At 37.2% G+C, this 17,163-nt stretch overlaps 1 protein-coding gene across 8 annotated transcripts in view; it reads right to left on the bottom strand.

Annotated features, from left to right (window-relative positions):
• LOC100617752 (kynurenine/alpha-aminoadipate aminotransferase, mitochondrial) overlaps positions 1-17,163 on the bottom strand; it is a 59,679-nt gene that overhangs the window by 36,681 nt on the left and 5,835 nt on the right. For all 8 annotated transcript variants that reach the window (XR_008912958.1, XR_008912957.1, XM_056802893.1 and 5 more), the window contains 4 exons: positions 11,210-11,342; positions 5,749-5,823; positions 3,871-4,080; positions 2,673-2,738 (listed from right to left, as the gene is read on the bottom strand). Coding sequence is in view for 6 of the 8 variants with exons in the window: in XM_056802893.1 (XP_056658871.1) it covers positions 2,673-2,738; positions 3,871-4,080; positions 5,749-5,823; positions 11,210-11,342 (484 nt within the window). In the remaining 2 variants the exon portion in view is untranslated. The remainder of the gene's footprint in view (positions 1-2,672; positions 2,739-3,870; positions 4,081-5,748; positions 5,824-11,209; positions 11,343-17,163) is intronic.

Here is a 17,163-nt window from a genome sequence, read left to right on the forward strand (position 1 = left end):
ATTCTAACCTCGTGAGTGTCTCCCGCTTCAAGTGTTTCTTGTAGACTACATAAGATAGGATTTTGGTTTCTAATCCAATGTCCTATTTGTTTTCATTTTATGGGTGAGTTCATCCCATTCATGTTCAAAGTTATGATTGCCACTTGTGCATTCCCCAGCATTTTGATATCCTCTCCTAGTTCTGCCCTTTCTTCTTTTGCTATATCCTTTTAAACCAGCAGTTTACTTTGAATCAATCTCTCTAATACCCTCCCTTAATACGCTTCCCTTTCTGGCCCCTCCCTTTTTGTTCCCTTCTTGTTTTCTTAGGGTCTGTTAAGTTCCCTTCCCCCTCTCTTTCCCTCCCTTTTTGAACTCCCTGTCCTCCTACCCCCCTTAGTTTTCTCTTCTCACTTTCCCTGTAGGGTAAAATAGAATTCAATACTCCAATGGATCTAGATGCTCTTCCCTCTTAGTATTTATTTTACTAAGAGTAAGGTTTAAGTATTACCTATTAGCACTCTCTTCCTCTACTTCTTATAAGAGTATTCTTCCCCTCCCCTTCCCATGTGTATCTTTGTGGGATAAAGATACTCCTATTTATTTTATTTCTTCAAGTATTTCTTGGTGCCATCTTCGATTCCCCCCTCCCTTTTCCTTCTTTTGCATGTCATCTTATAGCACTTATTATCCCAATCTCTTCCTGTGAATGATTCTTCTAATTACTATAATAGTGAACATAATTTTTGAGAGGTACAAATAATATTTTCCTCATATATTAATTTAAATAATTTGATCTTATTGAAGCCCTTAAAGAAGAAAGTTTGAATAAAAAATTTTTCCCCGTTTCCCTCTCTTTCTTATTTACCTTTTCATGTTTCTCTTGATCTTTGTGTTTGGATATCAAGCTTTCCACTTAGTTCTGGTCTTTTCTTTACAAATACTTGGAATTCTTCTATTTTGTTGAATGCCCATACTTTCCCCTGGAAGTATATAGTCAGTTTTTTGATAGGTGATCTTTGGTTATAGACCCAATTCTCTTGCTTTCCTGAATATCATATTCCAAGCTTTGTGGTCCTTTAGGGTCGAAGCTGCCAGATCTTGTGTAATCCTGATTGGTGCTCCTTGATATCTGAATTGTCTATTTTTGGCTTCCTGTAAAATTTTCTCCTTAGCTTGGAAGCTCTTGAATTTGGCAATTACATTCCTGGGAGTTTTCTTTTGAGGATTTAGTGTAGAGGGTGTTCTATGAACTCGTTCAATATCTATTTTGCCCCCTTTTTCAAGAATGTCAGGGTAGTTTTCTTGGATAATTTCTTGTAGTATGATATCAATATTTCTGTTTATTTCTGGGTTTTCAGGTAGACCAATGATTCTTAAATTGTCTCTTCATGATCTGTTTTCCTGATCTGTCACCTTGTCAGTGAGATATTTTATGTTTTCTTCTATTTTGTCAGTCTTTTGACTTTACTTTTTTAATTATTGCTGTTTTGCAAGATCTTTGGCTTCCAATTGCTTAATTCTGGTTTTTAAGTACTGGTTTTCTGCTATAATTTTTTCATTTTCCTTTTCGGTTTTGTCTATCCTACTTTTTGTGGCTTGCAGCTATTTCTCCAATGGGGAGTTTTTGTCCTTTAAACTGTTATTTTCATTTTGAACTATTTCCCACTTTTCTTGCCAAAAGGCTTCCATTGTTTTTATAAGCTCCAATTTAAATTCTTTAAGAGCTTGTGGACAATTTCAATTTTTTTGGGAAGGTTTTGGTGTATTTATTTGTATTTCCTCTTCTATTTCCTCTGTAGCCTGAGTTTTTCTTCTGTAAAAATTATCCAGGGTCAACCCCTTCTTCTTGTTTTTTTTTTTTGGTGTTGGGAAGTTGTTGTTCCTGGGTACTATTTGCCATCACTGTGGTGGTTTTTCCTTCCCTTTCCAGTCGGAAATCTGAGTGAGATGGGCAGGCTCTCTGTGTATGGAGCTAAGGAGCAAGGATTTTGCCTAAGGCGATTTCTTGAATCTCTGCAGGTTCTGCTGTTTGCTGACTCCCCGCGAGTACCCACGGTCTCCACTCTTCAGTTTGCTGGGGTTTCAGATCTAGCTGCTCTCAGGGGTACATCTTTGGTGGTCCTAGTCAGCTGCCAAGGACTTAGAGGTGCCCCTCACTCACTCTAGAGGTGCCCCTTGCTCACTCACTGATTCTAGAGCATGCTGGTTCTGACTCCGTAGGTGGGGTGGGGGAGGGTAGATCAGCTAGCATTTTGGTGGGAGTTTTTTCATCCCCTTATAGTGTGGAAATGTCCAAATCCCACGTACCTTCAATGCTGTGCCCTACTGTAGAGTCCCTTCGTTCATATGAATTTGGTTTTTTTGGTCTTTTGAGGTAGTCTATATCAGTAGGTGCTGAGGAGAGGAAGAGTCCTGCGTCCAGACTGACGCCATGTTTACTGGGAATTCTCCATTGCCATATTTTTTAACAGATGACAAAAGTAGAATTCTGAGGAATTAAGTTATTTGACCAAGGTCACATTGCTAATAAGGGGTTGAGCTGACTATTACTAGTACTTGGATTTCCTGACTCAGACCAGTGTTCTTTCTACTACATTACTGGTTTTAGGAGCTTAATGGCTGCCTGCAAACAATGAATCTAAGTTCCAGAAGTAGTTTTGACTATAAAATAAACAAACATGATATCTTACCTTGTTGAACTGGAGAAAATAGTATGGATCATCTTCTATGATGAGAAAATCATATTTTCTTGCCATCTAAAAATATTAAAGTAATATAATAATAATATAATTAATTCTCAGGAATTATTTGGTAGTTAAAGTCAATTTAGCAACTCAATTTATTATATCCATATCTATCCTATAAAGTATGAAAAACTCCTAATAAGATTCTTTTTTCAAATGGAAAAAATAACATCAGTAAAAGTGCATTCTCTTTTAAAATCTCTCTTGAACCTATGGAGCTGGAGACTATTCCAGTTCAACAGTCATTCAGTCATCAGGTCAATAAGCTTACTTTGTTGCAGACAGTGGGCTAAGTGCTAGGAATACAAAGAAAGGCAAAAAAAAAAATCCTGCCCTTAAGGAGCTCACAACCTAATGGGTGATTTTTTAACTTTTTTTCCCCTTTAGTTTAATTTATTTACATTTTTACTTCTCATTAACTCTTTACAAGTGTGCAGTGAAAAACCAGGAAGAATCAATGAATACCTAAGATTAATTCACAAAGTATAGTCCTGGTTTAGAAAGCTATAGGTTGAACTTCTGTACTTACATGGAGAAGTAAGCTATATGTAGTAGAGATCTGAAGTTTCATGTATAATCATGTTTTTCTCTTCTAGGATATATAGGGGAATGTTCATTTTGAGGGGGTTGTTTATAAAGAATAAAATAAATAGGCAAACCCCCCAAAGTACATGTCATTCCTGTTTTTTAATAGAGATAATTCTCAATGACATGAGAGTCCATAGTAGTTAGGAGAGGAAGAAGGTTAAAAACATAAACTACAACATATTACAAAGCAAACTTGGAGGTAATTAATAATGAATGACCTCATAAGTATTCACCTCAGGCACAGATCATATTCCTGTGGATAAAAATTATCCACAGAAAATAGAAAGGGAAAATAAAACCTCATAAATATTCAACTGTAGAGATGTACTATGTTTAAACTAATTATTAGCTGCTTTGTTTGTAGCTAGTTTATGGACCTAGAAATAAGTGAGCAGATGGTGGTTCTATAGCCTGTGTGAGTCAGGGGCAGGAAGTGAGCCCAGGTCTTTTCCATTCTAGAGCCGGCCTGCTCTTCACCACACCATACTGTTCTTAGAAGCTCATAGTGAACAGGCCCAGGAAGAGAGGCACCAGGGGTGAGGGTCTCTGGGAATACCTCGTAGATTTCTTTTTTGCGTTCATATGGTAAGGACGTTCCTGTAGGGTTGCTGCCATTTGGAACTGTGTAAAGGAACTTGGGGGTCTGCCTGTTAGGTTTCTGGGCCTCCTCGGGTCTCCACCTGGAAAGTGCTGCTCGGAGAGAATCTGGAATCAGGCCGTCCTGGTCGCTGCGCAGGCCGATGATGTTGCACCCCAAGGGCCTCAGCTGTGGAGAAAATATGAAGGGAGGAGACATCCTTGTTTAACAGTGCCAGTGGCCACGTGGCTCTGTGTGGTGCCTGTGGGTTTGCTGCTCATGCCCGGGACATTCATGCTCCTGTAGTTGGACCAGGCCAAGGCACTTATCTTCTTGGGCCTCAGCTCTCACTATGGGAGCTAGGAGAGGAAGAAACTGGACGGGCCAGCCCAGGCCTCTTCTTTCTCTGTTGCCCCCTTTCCAATAAAGTGTTTTGGACATTGTAGGCTCTCAGTGAACACTGTTAATGATCCATTATAAAGCACAATGAATTGTACAAAATGCTTCATCGGCTAATACTAATGATTCCTATTAAAAGGTGCTTTATGGCTTGGTGAGGTACCTCGATGAGGTCAGTAGCAGAATTGATATCCCTCTTCCTCAGATTCTCTATTTCTCTGAGATACAAAGAAATTCAGTAACTGTCCAAAGGCACATGGTGAGTAAATGATGAAGACCTTAAAGTCTGGACTTTCCCTTACCTTCCTGGAATCAATACTGTATATTGGTTCTGAGGAAGAAGAGTGGTAAGGATTAGGCAATGGAGGTTAAATGACTTGCCCAGAGTCACACAGCTAGGAACTGTCTGAGGCCAAATTTGAATCCAGAACCTTCCATCTCTGGGCCTGACTCTCCATCCACAGAGCCACCCAGCTTCCTCCCAACCCTGTACTTCTAACATCAATTCCAATGTTCTTTCTCCTAGGCCATATTGCTTTGTTGATTAGTTAATTATTTGCAAGGATGACTGTAGTTTTATAGATATCTTACAGAATCCAATAAATGAAAGGACATCAATTTAGGTTCTAGGAGATCATAGATCATATTAAATATTTCTTTTAGTAGTTAAATGTAAAATTATACACTAAAGGTCAACCATTCATGTTTTATTTGGAATGGCAGAAATCTTAGGGCCATAGATCAGACCTACCATGGTTAGGCAGTCCTAATTAGTTTATACTAATTGTTAAAGGGAGGGGAGTTTGGGGATGTGAAGGGATAGATTGTATTGGGCCAGTGGTAGTAGGCTGACTGTGGGTTGAAAAGTAAATTTCTGACTTTTAACAATAGCAATCAAATTTATATAGTGCTTTATAGCTTTGAATAAATGGTTTCCTTATAATTGTGTGGACTTGTAACAGCTACTTTTTTCAGATGCTTTTTTCAATTTTTATGTTGTTCTATATACATGTTCAAAGTAGATATTCAAAAACCTTAGTTTTTTTCAAATTTTAGTATTCAGGCTTACTGATATTGGGGGGAAATTTTTCAAGTTTTGTTTTTGTTGAAGTGATCAGAGAAAAGCTCCCTAAAATAATTCTGCCTTACCTATTACAGTTTGCAAAGTGCTTTTTCAGTGGCTTTATCACATTCTCATAACCCTATGAGTATTCAGGACAAGTATTATTATCCTCAATTTAGAGATGAAGAAGTTAAAACTCAGAGAGGTTTCATGACTTGTCCAAAGTCATATAGATTAGTATAGATATGTCTACAACTAGAAGTTAGGTCATCTGATTTCTAATTCATTATACTCAACTGATTCTATACTGAAGATGTAGGTCCAAGGACATACAGGAAACTGAATTTTGTAAACTTATAAGGGAAGGAAGTGTAGTTGTTAACACACATACTCACAGCTGCAAGGGTTCCTGGGTAAGCAGGTGTATCCAAGAGGATGTTATCTCCAGGGTTAATGAGCATCTCAAATACCTAACAAAACAGGTATCATTTAGCTTATGATTATGTGTCTTCTAAATTCTCAGGTAACTTATGGTACAAGAAATAATTTACTCTATGGAGAATAACCAAATTTTGAAAAAAAACCTTTATGTTCTGTCTTAGAATCAGTACTATGGTTCTAGTGCAGAAGAGTGGTGAGGGCTAGGCAATGGGAGTTAAGTAACTTGCCAAAGGTCACAAAAATGGGGAGTATCTGAGGTCAGATTTGAACCTGGGACCTCCCATTTCTAGGACTGGCTCTCAATACACTAAGCCACCCAGCTACCCCAAGAATAACCAAATTTTACACCTTATGTCCCAACCAAGGAGAGGGAATCTTTTTTTTTTAATTAAGAGTTATTGACTTATAGAAAAAAGTTCAGTTGAAGACTGCAAAAGTAAAAAGACCAAAGGCAAAGACAGTTAGAGAGACAGACTTGAGTAATAGTCCCTTCTTGGCTGTGCTAGTACATTCCTGCTAATTAGCTAAATCTCATCACGGTCTTGAAACTGCAGAAATGGAGATTCTACTGTTTTTTAGATGTCTCATGGGGTAGATGAAAATAAGTATGTACTCCATTAAGTCTTCAGTGTGGCTTTTCAGTTAATTGTCTCCAAAGACTTGTCATTCCATCACATAACTCTGGTCACCAATCAAATGAATGTTAAATATAAGAAACATCAGAAAAGTGAGCTTAAGGGAAGTTAAAATCCTTATAGCTATTTAAAAATTCCTTTGTCATACTATAATAATGGAAATGGAATAAAGTTGGGTCATGAGATCATGGAAGCCACTGAGAGAATGCATCTCATTGTAGTAACTTGATATTTTGGCAAATACAAGTCTTTTGTTTTTATATTTATTTAATCTTTCTCATTTTTTTTAGAGTACATGTTGACTAATCATTCTCCTGCTAGCTGAGATATAGTTCCCATCTACTTTGTGCTTCATTTCTAAATGATCTTATTCTGAAAGGGCTGAGTCTGGATACTCTAGGAGCCATGATCCACCTTAGGTCATCCATAGGCTGTATATTGTGAAGATTGGATTTAGCTATCTCCTGATTGTAACAATGAAGATACTTAGCTCTTCCTTTATTGTGAAGATTAAATTGTAATCCCCTGACTGTAACAATGAAGGTACTTAGCTTTTCCTTTATTGGGAAGATTGAATTGTAATTAATAATCTATTTTTAGATTTTAATCCCCAAAAGATGATAAATCAGTATGGTAAGTAGATCTACCCATTTTAACAAAAAAAAGGTGTACTAACCAAAAAAGGTGTTAAGTAACCCGAAATGTATAATTTAACCAAAAAAGGTGTGAACTGAAGAGTGGGCAGTCCTGGAGAAAAGCGTCTGCTGTGATTGGTAGATGTGAAATTTTGGGGAGGTAACACAAGAGAAAAAGATCTATAAAAGAGGATCAGAGGCCAGAAGAAGATATATTCTATATTTGATTTGAGGAGATCGAAGAGCTCTCTGACTAGGAAGAGAGATTGGAAGACAGACACGTGAGGAGCAAGTGGAAGACAGATACCCAGACTTCTTTCCTTTCCATTTAGATAGTCACTGTTCGTGAGTGAAAGACTGACTTAGTGACCCTGCCGAGAAAGGCCCATCGTCTTGAGTCTCTTTTCCCTGATTAGGACCTTAGTATTTCTACCTGGCTCAGAGGAAGCTGGAGTTTCCTCTCTTCTCTCTTCCTTAATATCTTCCCTCTATTGTAAATAAACTACCATAATTCCATTTACTTTAGTCATTCATTTTGGGATTTAGAAAATTAAATCCCTGGTGACCACCTATATAAATATTCAGAGTCCAAACACAAAAAATATTTTAACAGTTGGAAGGCTCTGGGCCCTTATGTGAGTCATACCACAAAAATCCTTTCCCAATGCTTTTACCATGTTGAGGAAGTAACTATGGGCTCTCAGAGGCTCTGCCAGTTGAAGACAAGTCTGGAAGATTGTACCAAATTGGAAAGGCTTCCAATGTGGTCACTGTGACAAATCAAGTTTGCTGTGCTGGAAACAGCCAAGTTAAGTGTGAAGAAGCAGAACAATGCTAGACTGAGCACGAAGGGATGAATAATTTGGCTTTTGCAACCTAAGAGAGACAAATCCACAAAAGAACCTTGAGGGAGGGTCCATGTGGGCAGGGATGGTCCTGGAGTGATAGAGAGGGGGATCATAGAGGGACATGAATTATATGGGTTTTAGATCAACTAGACACATTGATTTAACTGTTACTATTTTAAAAGTGAGATTTTATCCAGTGAGCAAAGAATTGATAAGGAAACTAACTTAACACTGATATTCTTGTAAATAAAATCAGAAAACATAAATAAGATGCAGGGGAATGGAACAATATTTGCTTACAAATAAAAGTGCAATGTAAGTAAAAGACATAGGAGCATGACATCATGTACCCAAAGGCAACAAGAAGTTTCACTCAGTACTGGTTTTCTTTTGGTCATCATTATCTTTTCTTGAAATGTTTATGAAAAGTCTAAGCCCTAAGATAATTACAGTTTAATTCAAGATCTACTGTAAATAATGAAGAAATAGAGAAATTATATGAAAAGATTGATTTGGTCCTCTAAATTAGATCCTTCTATTTGTCATTATATACTTAGATACTGTATAAATGGAGATTTTTGAACCCCAGACTTCAATCCCCAGAAGTCCTTGGTATTTCTCAAAATTCCCTATAATTTCACCTGAGTCTCCACATAGGTGAGATCACAATTGGTATTTAACTGACAGTAATGCCTACCATGTGCTCTACTCTTCTCTGCCATTGCAATGATGTAGCAAGTTTAATGGTAAGCTAAGCGCGGGAATTTTGAATGGGCTAATCAGCCATGGGCACATGGTTTTTATTTTGTATCCTTGATTTCTAATGATCCTTCATAAACCTCATAAAAATATAATATTTTTATTATTAGAGAGACATAATTTAATTTTTACAATTCTCAGAGACTTGAAAGTACAGGTGAGTACACAATGTGAGTATAGGAGTATTGTGAACAACTATGTTGAAAAATATGGTTTGAGATTAAAAATCGAGAGTAGCCAGATGTTTTCTAAGAATTTAAAAGGGTCACATTTGTAAAACACAAACAATTTATTTAAGAAGAGAGTCAGAACATAAGACTTTACTCTTATTATTTATGGATTTAAAAAAAATATCCAGAAGAAAATGTACCCTAAAAGTTGTTCTCTTATTAGTTGTCTCATGTGAAAGGAAATTCTTGGTTCTCCTTGACTATTCTGAGTTTGCATTTGTGAAAAGGAAATCCTTTGTTCTCTTTGCCTAGTTGGAATGAACACTTTGGAATAACAATAACTTAAATACCCTTACTTAGTACCTCTCTAGGCTGAAGACAGGATTAACTTTTTTTGTCTATTTTTGAATTAATCAACGAAAGTGAATACATCCATACTTAACCTGAAAGTAAGGGAAGTTCACAAACTCTTACTCCTAGGAGGTGAGAAGCCAGCAAGATACTTGGAAGAGCTCTACCCTTTTTTCTAATTCAAACAGTCAGAAACTTTTGAATCATTTTAAGGATTCACACACTCAGAAATGTGTGAATCCAAAGGTGTGAATTCTAGGAGGAGAGTTGCTTCAGAGGATTAGAAGTGTGACAATTTTGGACACTCTTATTGGCCCCTGTGAAGAGGGGTGGGGATAGGAAACCACCATAAAAGCCACAAAATACTTCAGCTGGGAGGCTGGTGAAGTTGAGTCTTGTGGAGAGTGTCTCTTAGAGATAGTCTTTGAGGAAATCTCATTGAAGACTGCAGCGTGGATCCTGACTTCAACTTAGACTCTGACTCCTGGACTACTTGGTTGGGTGAATGAAGAGGCTGACTCCCTTCCTAGTTTCCTAAGAGACTAGCTTCCATTTTGGAGGAGGACATTTGATTACTACCAGCCCTCCTGGCTGAGGTAGTAGTATAGGTATTTTCTCTAACCTCTTTCTCATTTCTCTACTTTTTTGTTCCCCCCTAATTTTGGTAAAGAAACTGGGTCCAACCATTAAATTTAACCTTTACACTCATATGTTATTTGTTAAGATTTGAGATTCTTTGATAAATATAACAAAGATATAACTCGGATTAATGACCTTTTGACTATAAAAATCAAATAAGTTATGAAGCAGGGAGATATATATTTCAAAATGTTCATTGTTGTTACGAAAAATGCCCTCTGCATAGCATGAGAGGGATTCCTACAGATAGTGAGGTTTTCTGGAGCCTCAGTTTGTGAATAACATTGTGCTGATTCCTTAAAGACTCTGAATACTATAGGGGCTCCTCTGTGAGATGAACCACAACTACTCAAAAGAAATGATCTAGGAAGTAACATTAAGAAGAACTAAGTGAATGAAGAATGCATGTTGCCCAAAGTATGACAAGAAGTTGGATGAGTAGCCCTTGAATTACTTTACAGTAGAAATATCATTGGAAATACCAAGTGCAAAGATAGATCAAGAATCAGGCCTAGAAGGAGGGTGGGCTTGGCTGTATTTGGAAAACTGTAGCACTTTCATGGACACTATAAGCTCCAACTACTCAAAATTGACAGTGACCCAAAGGGTGATGGTTATACATTTGGTGGGGATCCGCCAAACTATAGCAAGTTACTGTTGAAGATTTGGTAGCATAAAAGATAAACCATGTATGACTAGAAAAGGAGATGGAGGAATCATAAAATAAATGAAGGAGCAGATGGACAGATGGGAAATATGGCACTAATAATCTTTTTGTAATGGACCCCTTTGGCAGATTAGTAAAGCCTATGAACTATTCCTCAGATGAATATTTTTAATTGCATAAAATAAAATGCATATGATTTCAAAGGAAACCAATTATGTTGAAATATAATTATCAGGATATTTTACAAATAAGTTCCCTGACTACTGGGTTAAGAATCCATGACCTAGAGGAAGGGCTTCAGTACTACAGTTAGAAGATTTTGGAAGATTTATGGAAGGCCACAGCCAAGAAGCAGGCAGAAGCAGTAGGTATGGGAAGGTTTGTGATTTGTCACTGTCAGTGACTTAAGGATATACTGAAGCAATATTTAATTGGTAATGATAATATTTTAATAAAATTTTCATTCTGTACATTGATAGGAGAAAGCAGAGATGTAGGGAATCACTCCAAAAGTTAGTTCTGTTTTGCTTGGGTTAGACAGTCAGCATCCCTCCCCCCCCTCCCAATATGTGATTCCCCAGTCTTCAGCTCAACTGGTCACTAAAGTGGCACCAACTAGAATCCAGAAAACAAGATGATCCACCAAGAGGGGCATGTATTTCCAAACATATTCAATTCTACCTGTAGGATCTATTTTCCTTTCACTCTTACTTTACAAAGGCCTTCTTGGCTCCCAGTGGTGACGCATATCTCCATTTGTCCTTGGTCAGGACTGAACTCTGCAGTGAGGGGTTTGTGGAGGTTATTCTGAAACTTTTTCAGCCAGGACAACAACTCTGGAATCCTAAAACACAAATTAAATTTCAATATTAGTTCTTCCTTGGTGCATAATTCATTCTATATTATACAGAGGAAGGCCTATACAGGTTACCTTGGAATTGCTTTGGGGCTCTTTGCAGGAAAAAAAAAAATTTTCAATTCAACTCAACAAACAATTGTTAATCATCTACAAGGAAGGGCACAGAGAGGCCAAAGATAAAAGGAGAAGAGTTGCTGACTTGATTTCAAGGAATTTATATTATGCTGGGAGAATATAACATTATTCATTTTGCCACTGGAAACATAGGGTTATAGATTAGAGACATAGGATTATTAGAAACTGGAAAGAACCTTAGTGGCTCTCTAGTCCAACCCCCTCATCTTAAAGATGAGGAAAATGAGGCTCCTGGAGGGCAACTTTTCCAAGGTTATAATACGTAGTGTCAATGGTAGAATGCAAACCTAACCTTTCTGACTCCAAATCCATAGGTATAAAAGTAAATTTAAAAAAATATAAAATTTATTCTGTAATTTCAAGAGAGGGAGTATACTAATGATTAGGGGGATCAAAAAAGGTCTCATGTAAAAGGTGATTCCTGAGCCATGTTTTGGAGGAAGCTAGGGATTCCACAAGGCAAAGAGGTGAGGGAGCACATTTCAGTCTATAAAATGGAATTCAGAAGCTGTAATGTTAGTGTGTGGGGCAAATCAATTTGACTGTACTGAAGAGTGGGGAGAGAGGAGTAATAGAAATAAGAATGAAAAGGGAGGTGGGAACTGAATTGTGGAAGAAGAGTTTTAAAGAAGAAAAAAACCCACCCCTAACTTTTGTCTTGGAATTGATAAAATGCATTGGTTTCAAGACAGAAGAAAGGTAAGGGCTAGGCAATGGGGATTAAATGACTTGTTTAGGGTTACATGGCTAGTTACTGTCCGAGGCCAAATTTGAACCCAAGACTTCTCATCTCCAGGTCTGGTACTCTATCTGCTATGCTATACAGCAGCTCCCCACTCCCCCCAATTGTATTTTAGTCGAGACCAAGAAGATATTCTTTATTACAATGGATTGCTCCATTCTGCTCCATTATGTTGTTATTCTTTGTTGCACTTTGTGACTTAATTTATATAAATCTTCTGTGTGTTTTGGAAAGTTGATCCCCAGATATTTTATATTTGGAATGAGATTTCCCTTTCTATTTTTGTTTCTTGAGTTATTATTGTATAGAAATGCTGTTGATTTTTGATGGTTTATTTTGTAGCTTGCAACTTTGCTGAAGTTATTGTCTTGATTAATATCTTTTGCTGATTCCCTCGGATTTTACAAGTAAACTATCATATCATCAGCAATAAGGATGGTTTTTATCTTCTATTTGTCTTCCTGCCTTTAATTTCTTTCTTGTCTTATTGTTGTTGCTAAGATTTCCAGAACTATATCAAATAGCAGTAGGGAGAGTGGGCATCCTTGCTTCACCTATATTAGGAAAGATATTTAATGGTTTACCCATTTCTTATGATACTTGCTTTTGGTTTTAGAGAGATGCTTTTTAAGAATATTTTTTAAAAGTCCCTCTGGGACTCTACTATGTAAGGTTTTTTAGTTTTAAGAAATGCTATACTTTGTCAAAATCTTATTCTGCATCTATTAAGATGGTCGTGTGGTTTGTGATGGTTTTAGTTTATGATATGATTAATTATATTTACCATTTTCCTAATATTGACCCATTTTAAGTGTCACTGGCATAAATCCTAATTAGTTATAATGAAAGATATCTTGGACAAATCATTGTACTCTGACAGAAAATGGTTTAAAATTTCTGAGTCAATATTCATTAATGATATTAGCTTATAGTTTTCTTCCTGTGTTTAATATATTTGATTCACAAAAAGGACTTTGTTAGGGTGATTCTTCTCAGTTTTTGAGAATGGTTGTATAGTATTGATAGTACTTGTTCTTTAAAAATGTTAGATAATTCTCTAGTGAATCCATCAATAGTGGGAGTCTTTTTCTTTAGTAATTCCTTATAGCTAAATCTTGCTCAGGGTAAAAAAGCTAGAAAGTGGCCAAGGCAGGATTTGAATTTAGGTCTTTCTGACTCCAGGTCTAACACTGTAACTACTGTGTACTGTCTATGTGTCGCTCTGTAGCAATATCCCTTCCTGTCAAATTACTATGAACCTGTGGGAGACCTTGGATTGTAGGACAGCTGTGTTAAAATGTAAATATGAGGTTTTGAGTGTGCAGATGTTGCAAGGGAGAGAATAAGACTATGACACTGCCCAGGACAATATATATAGGCTGAATGACTTCCTTTATGCCCGGTGTAGGTGAGTTGGCATTGTCTAGGCAGGGGGTTGTGATGGTTCCTGAGAGATGGTTGGGAGCTCTGGGCCACCTGAGTAGGTTGATGATGCTAGGGAGGGTGTGGTGGAATTGTGATGAAAAAGGACTCCTCAAGATGACCTCTGAGTTCAGGGGGAAAAAAAAAACCCTGGGAAGAATCCCAAAAGGGATGGAGCTGGAGATTGGAAAGAGTAGAGAATACAAGAGGAATTGCAACCCAGAATGCCTGGAAGAAACTGGTTAATGCCTTTAACTCTGTGCCATGTTAACTGAGCAATGGGAGACTGCACTTTTTTCCTACTCTGTCTAGTTTGTAGCACAAGAGTCTTTCAGATTTTAGTAAAAATATCTGTGAATTCTCCTCTCTTTTGCAGAGGTGGGGGATTCTGATTATAGAATATTGCATTTGGTGTCCAACTTTTCCAGTATGTTGTCTGTTTTAATAAATTACATTTTTTTAAAATTTAGATTTTTGTTATAAGAGATAGTTCTCAAGGAGGAAGCAAGATATCCTGGAAAATGTCAATGATGTAAAAAACAAGTAATTTTCAAAATGACTGCAAATTTGAACAGACTGTGCAGGTACAGGATACTCTGGACATTCAGGACAGTGGGAGTAAAGGAAATCCAGGAATACCAGGGGCAAGATCTTTGAAGAAGCTTCTCCTTGCCATTAAGCTCCCTCAACTTTAATTAGGAGCAAGGGCAGCAAAAGTTTCCCAAGAGCTAGAGTGGCAAACCTCAGTTAGTTAAGAGGTCTTTTTGTTTCAGAGTGTGCTGAGAATTCTTCACTGCAGCATATGCAATGACAACTTCATCTATGAATTCCAAATCTGAAGCGTTGCCAAGGCAACAGGTTCACACAGGGTGGTGAGGAAATGCTGTTTGAAAATTGTTGTTCAGTTGTGTCTGACCTGCTGTGACCCTGTGGATCAGAGCATGCTAATACTGTCCATGGGATTTCCTTAGTCAAGATACTTAGAGTGGTTTGCTATTTCCTTCTCTAGGACACTAAGGCAAATAGAGGTTAAGTGGCTTGCCCTGGGTCACACAGCTAATAAGTGTCAGGGGCTACATTTGAACTCGGGTCTTCCTGACTCCAGGCAGACTCAGCACTCTATCTACTGAGCCATCTAGCTTTATCAAAGGAATAGTCAACAATTTATCATTATAAATCGTTGCCTAGAGCAGAGGTGTCCAAACATGGGCTAGGTTGCAGGTCCAGCCCTCTAGACTGTAGCCCAAATCAGATTAAAATGTAATTAGGAAATATTTTACAAAATAAATAAAAATATACTAGAACATAGATGTGGGTTTCTAAGTCAATATGTGCCTGCAGGGATCCTTCTGTATAGTTTAATGGCTCTTAGTTTCTATTTGAATTTGACACCATTGGCTTTAGAATGATGATAGGATGATTTATTTTTCCAAAGTCATTTAGCTCTGTATGTCAGTGGTGGGATTCCTGGGTTCAAGGCCAGTTCTCTATTCAATAAATTCCATTCCCACTTCATTCAAGCTTAGAGTGGGAACTATTTCTCAAAAACCCAATGAGATAATATTTGTAAAGTGCTCTGAAAGCATTATGTAAATGCCAGTTATTATTAATATTGTCATTAGTATTTTATTCTCAGGCTTTAAGGTCAGGCAGAAAATTCTGGCCTAGTCAATCAAACCACATTTAAGCCCTAAATAAATTCATTTTCTAGGGGCATGCTGAAAATGGGGTATTATGGGCAAAGACTGCATGTTCTTAATGTTGAAGGAAGCAAGGATAGGTCTAACATTCAAATTTTACAAAGGCACATGAATAATTCTGCAGAACACTCTGAATTCCATTTTGGAGTCTCTGCCAGCACAGAAAAAAAAAGTACAACAGTTAATTATTAGAGAATTCTTGTAAAATAAATCAAGAAAGGATCTCAAAATCAATTGGTCATCGTTTGGTCAAATTGAAACTTTTGGGCTATGTAGAAGTCTCCAGAAAGCCTATTGTATCCTTTGGCACACCTGGTCCAAAGAAGTGCTGGAAATGGAAAGGCAGTTAACAATGGCCCTGTGGTGGGTAACAGATCCTCTCAAGAGTCTTCTGCTGCTGTATCCTCATTCTCAAACACTTAACTTCCCCCTGCCCTCACATATATGAAAATAACACCAATATTTTAGCTATCTTGAATAAAATCACAGGGTCTTAGATTCAATGCTAGAAAAGGCTTTAAAGGTCATCTAATCTGACACCCTCATTTTTCAGATGAAGAAAATGAGACTCAGAGAAATTAAATGGTTTTCCTAAAGTGACCTGACAGAACAAGGAACCAAAGGAGGTTCTCTGACATCAAATCCAGTGTGCCGTCCATGTTACTACTTTGCTTCCCAATTATGTCCCAGGGCCAACCATCAAAGAAAGTCCAAAGAACTTAAAACAATGAAGTGTGGGACTATAGAAAGACATAAAAGTAGGCAGGGAATATGAAAGAGAGAGAGTCCAGTAAGCTAGGAAGGACAGAATTAGAAGGGAAGGAAAAGCAGGCTACTTTAATGAAAGAAGACAACTTCTTTCTCCTATCTATCACACAAGGTCTACCACACTTGTTTGTTGCTTCCAACTCATTACTGAAAATTATTCACACGTAGCTTTTGAAGACATTAAATGTACTCTGACTTGGTCTGGACATCAGCTTATCAGATGATGGTCTGATGTCATCTTAACACCAAGTAGTAGACTCTTTCCCTCCTCACATTCTGAGGATGACAGGTCTTGAGGCAAAAAGGAGTTCAGGGACCATCTAGTCCAGTTCTCTTTTGCAGATGAAGAAACTAAGTAACAGTGCCCAAACTACCACACAAGTAGTAACTGTTGGAAGCAGGAAACTTATTCTTATATTTCAGTGCAGATTAAAATATTCCTTTTTTTCTTAAGTACATCTTTTTATGATTAAAGTGACATCTTTTTATGATTAAAAAAAAGCAAAATAAAATAACTTTTGGTATATTTTCTTTTGTCCATACCAAGGCTTTTAATGGTATGAGAACCCTATAGATTAGTAAAAGCTTATAGCCTTAAAGAATTAGCTTGGGGAAAAAAAAAGAATAGTTTGGGACAGTGAGAGATTAAAATATGACTTGCTCAGGATCATACAGTCAGTTTGTGTCATGGGCATAATTTGAATTTACATTTCTATGACCCCTAAACTGGCTTTCTATCAACTATATAATGTCACTTTGTTTTTTAGGCCAAAAAACAGGGACTCCATCAATTTCTAATAGGTTATGTTTTCTAGATTTGAGATCTTTCTTGTGGCTCTCTTAAATACCAACATATCCACCACTTACAAATCTAGTGTGCCAAAGAAATATCTGTTTTTAGTGATTAGTAAAGAGATGGCATGACTTTAAGTGCCTGCTTACAATATTTTGTCTAAGTTCAAAATGCCCTCAGCTTTTCCAATAACTACATGTTAGGATAAATCACACAAACGGTTCATTTACTATAAGAAACCTCAAA

This window comes from Monodelphis domestica, chromosome 6 (genome assembly GCF_027887165.1).
Source record: "Monodelphis domestica isolate mMonDom1 chromosome 6, mMonDom1.pri, whole genome shotgun sequence".
Classification (NCBI taxonomy): Eukaryota; Metazoa; Chordata; class Mammalia; order Didelphimorphia; family Didelphidae; genus Monodelphis; species Monodelphis domestica.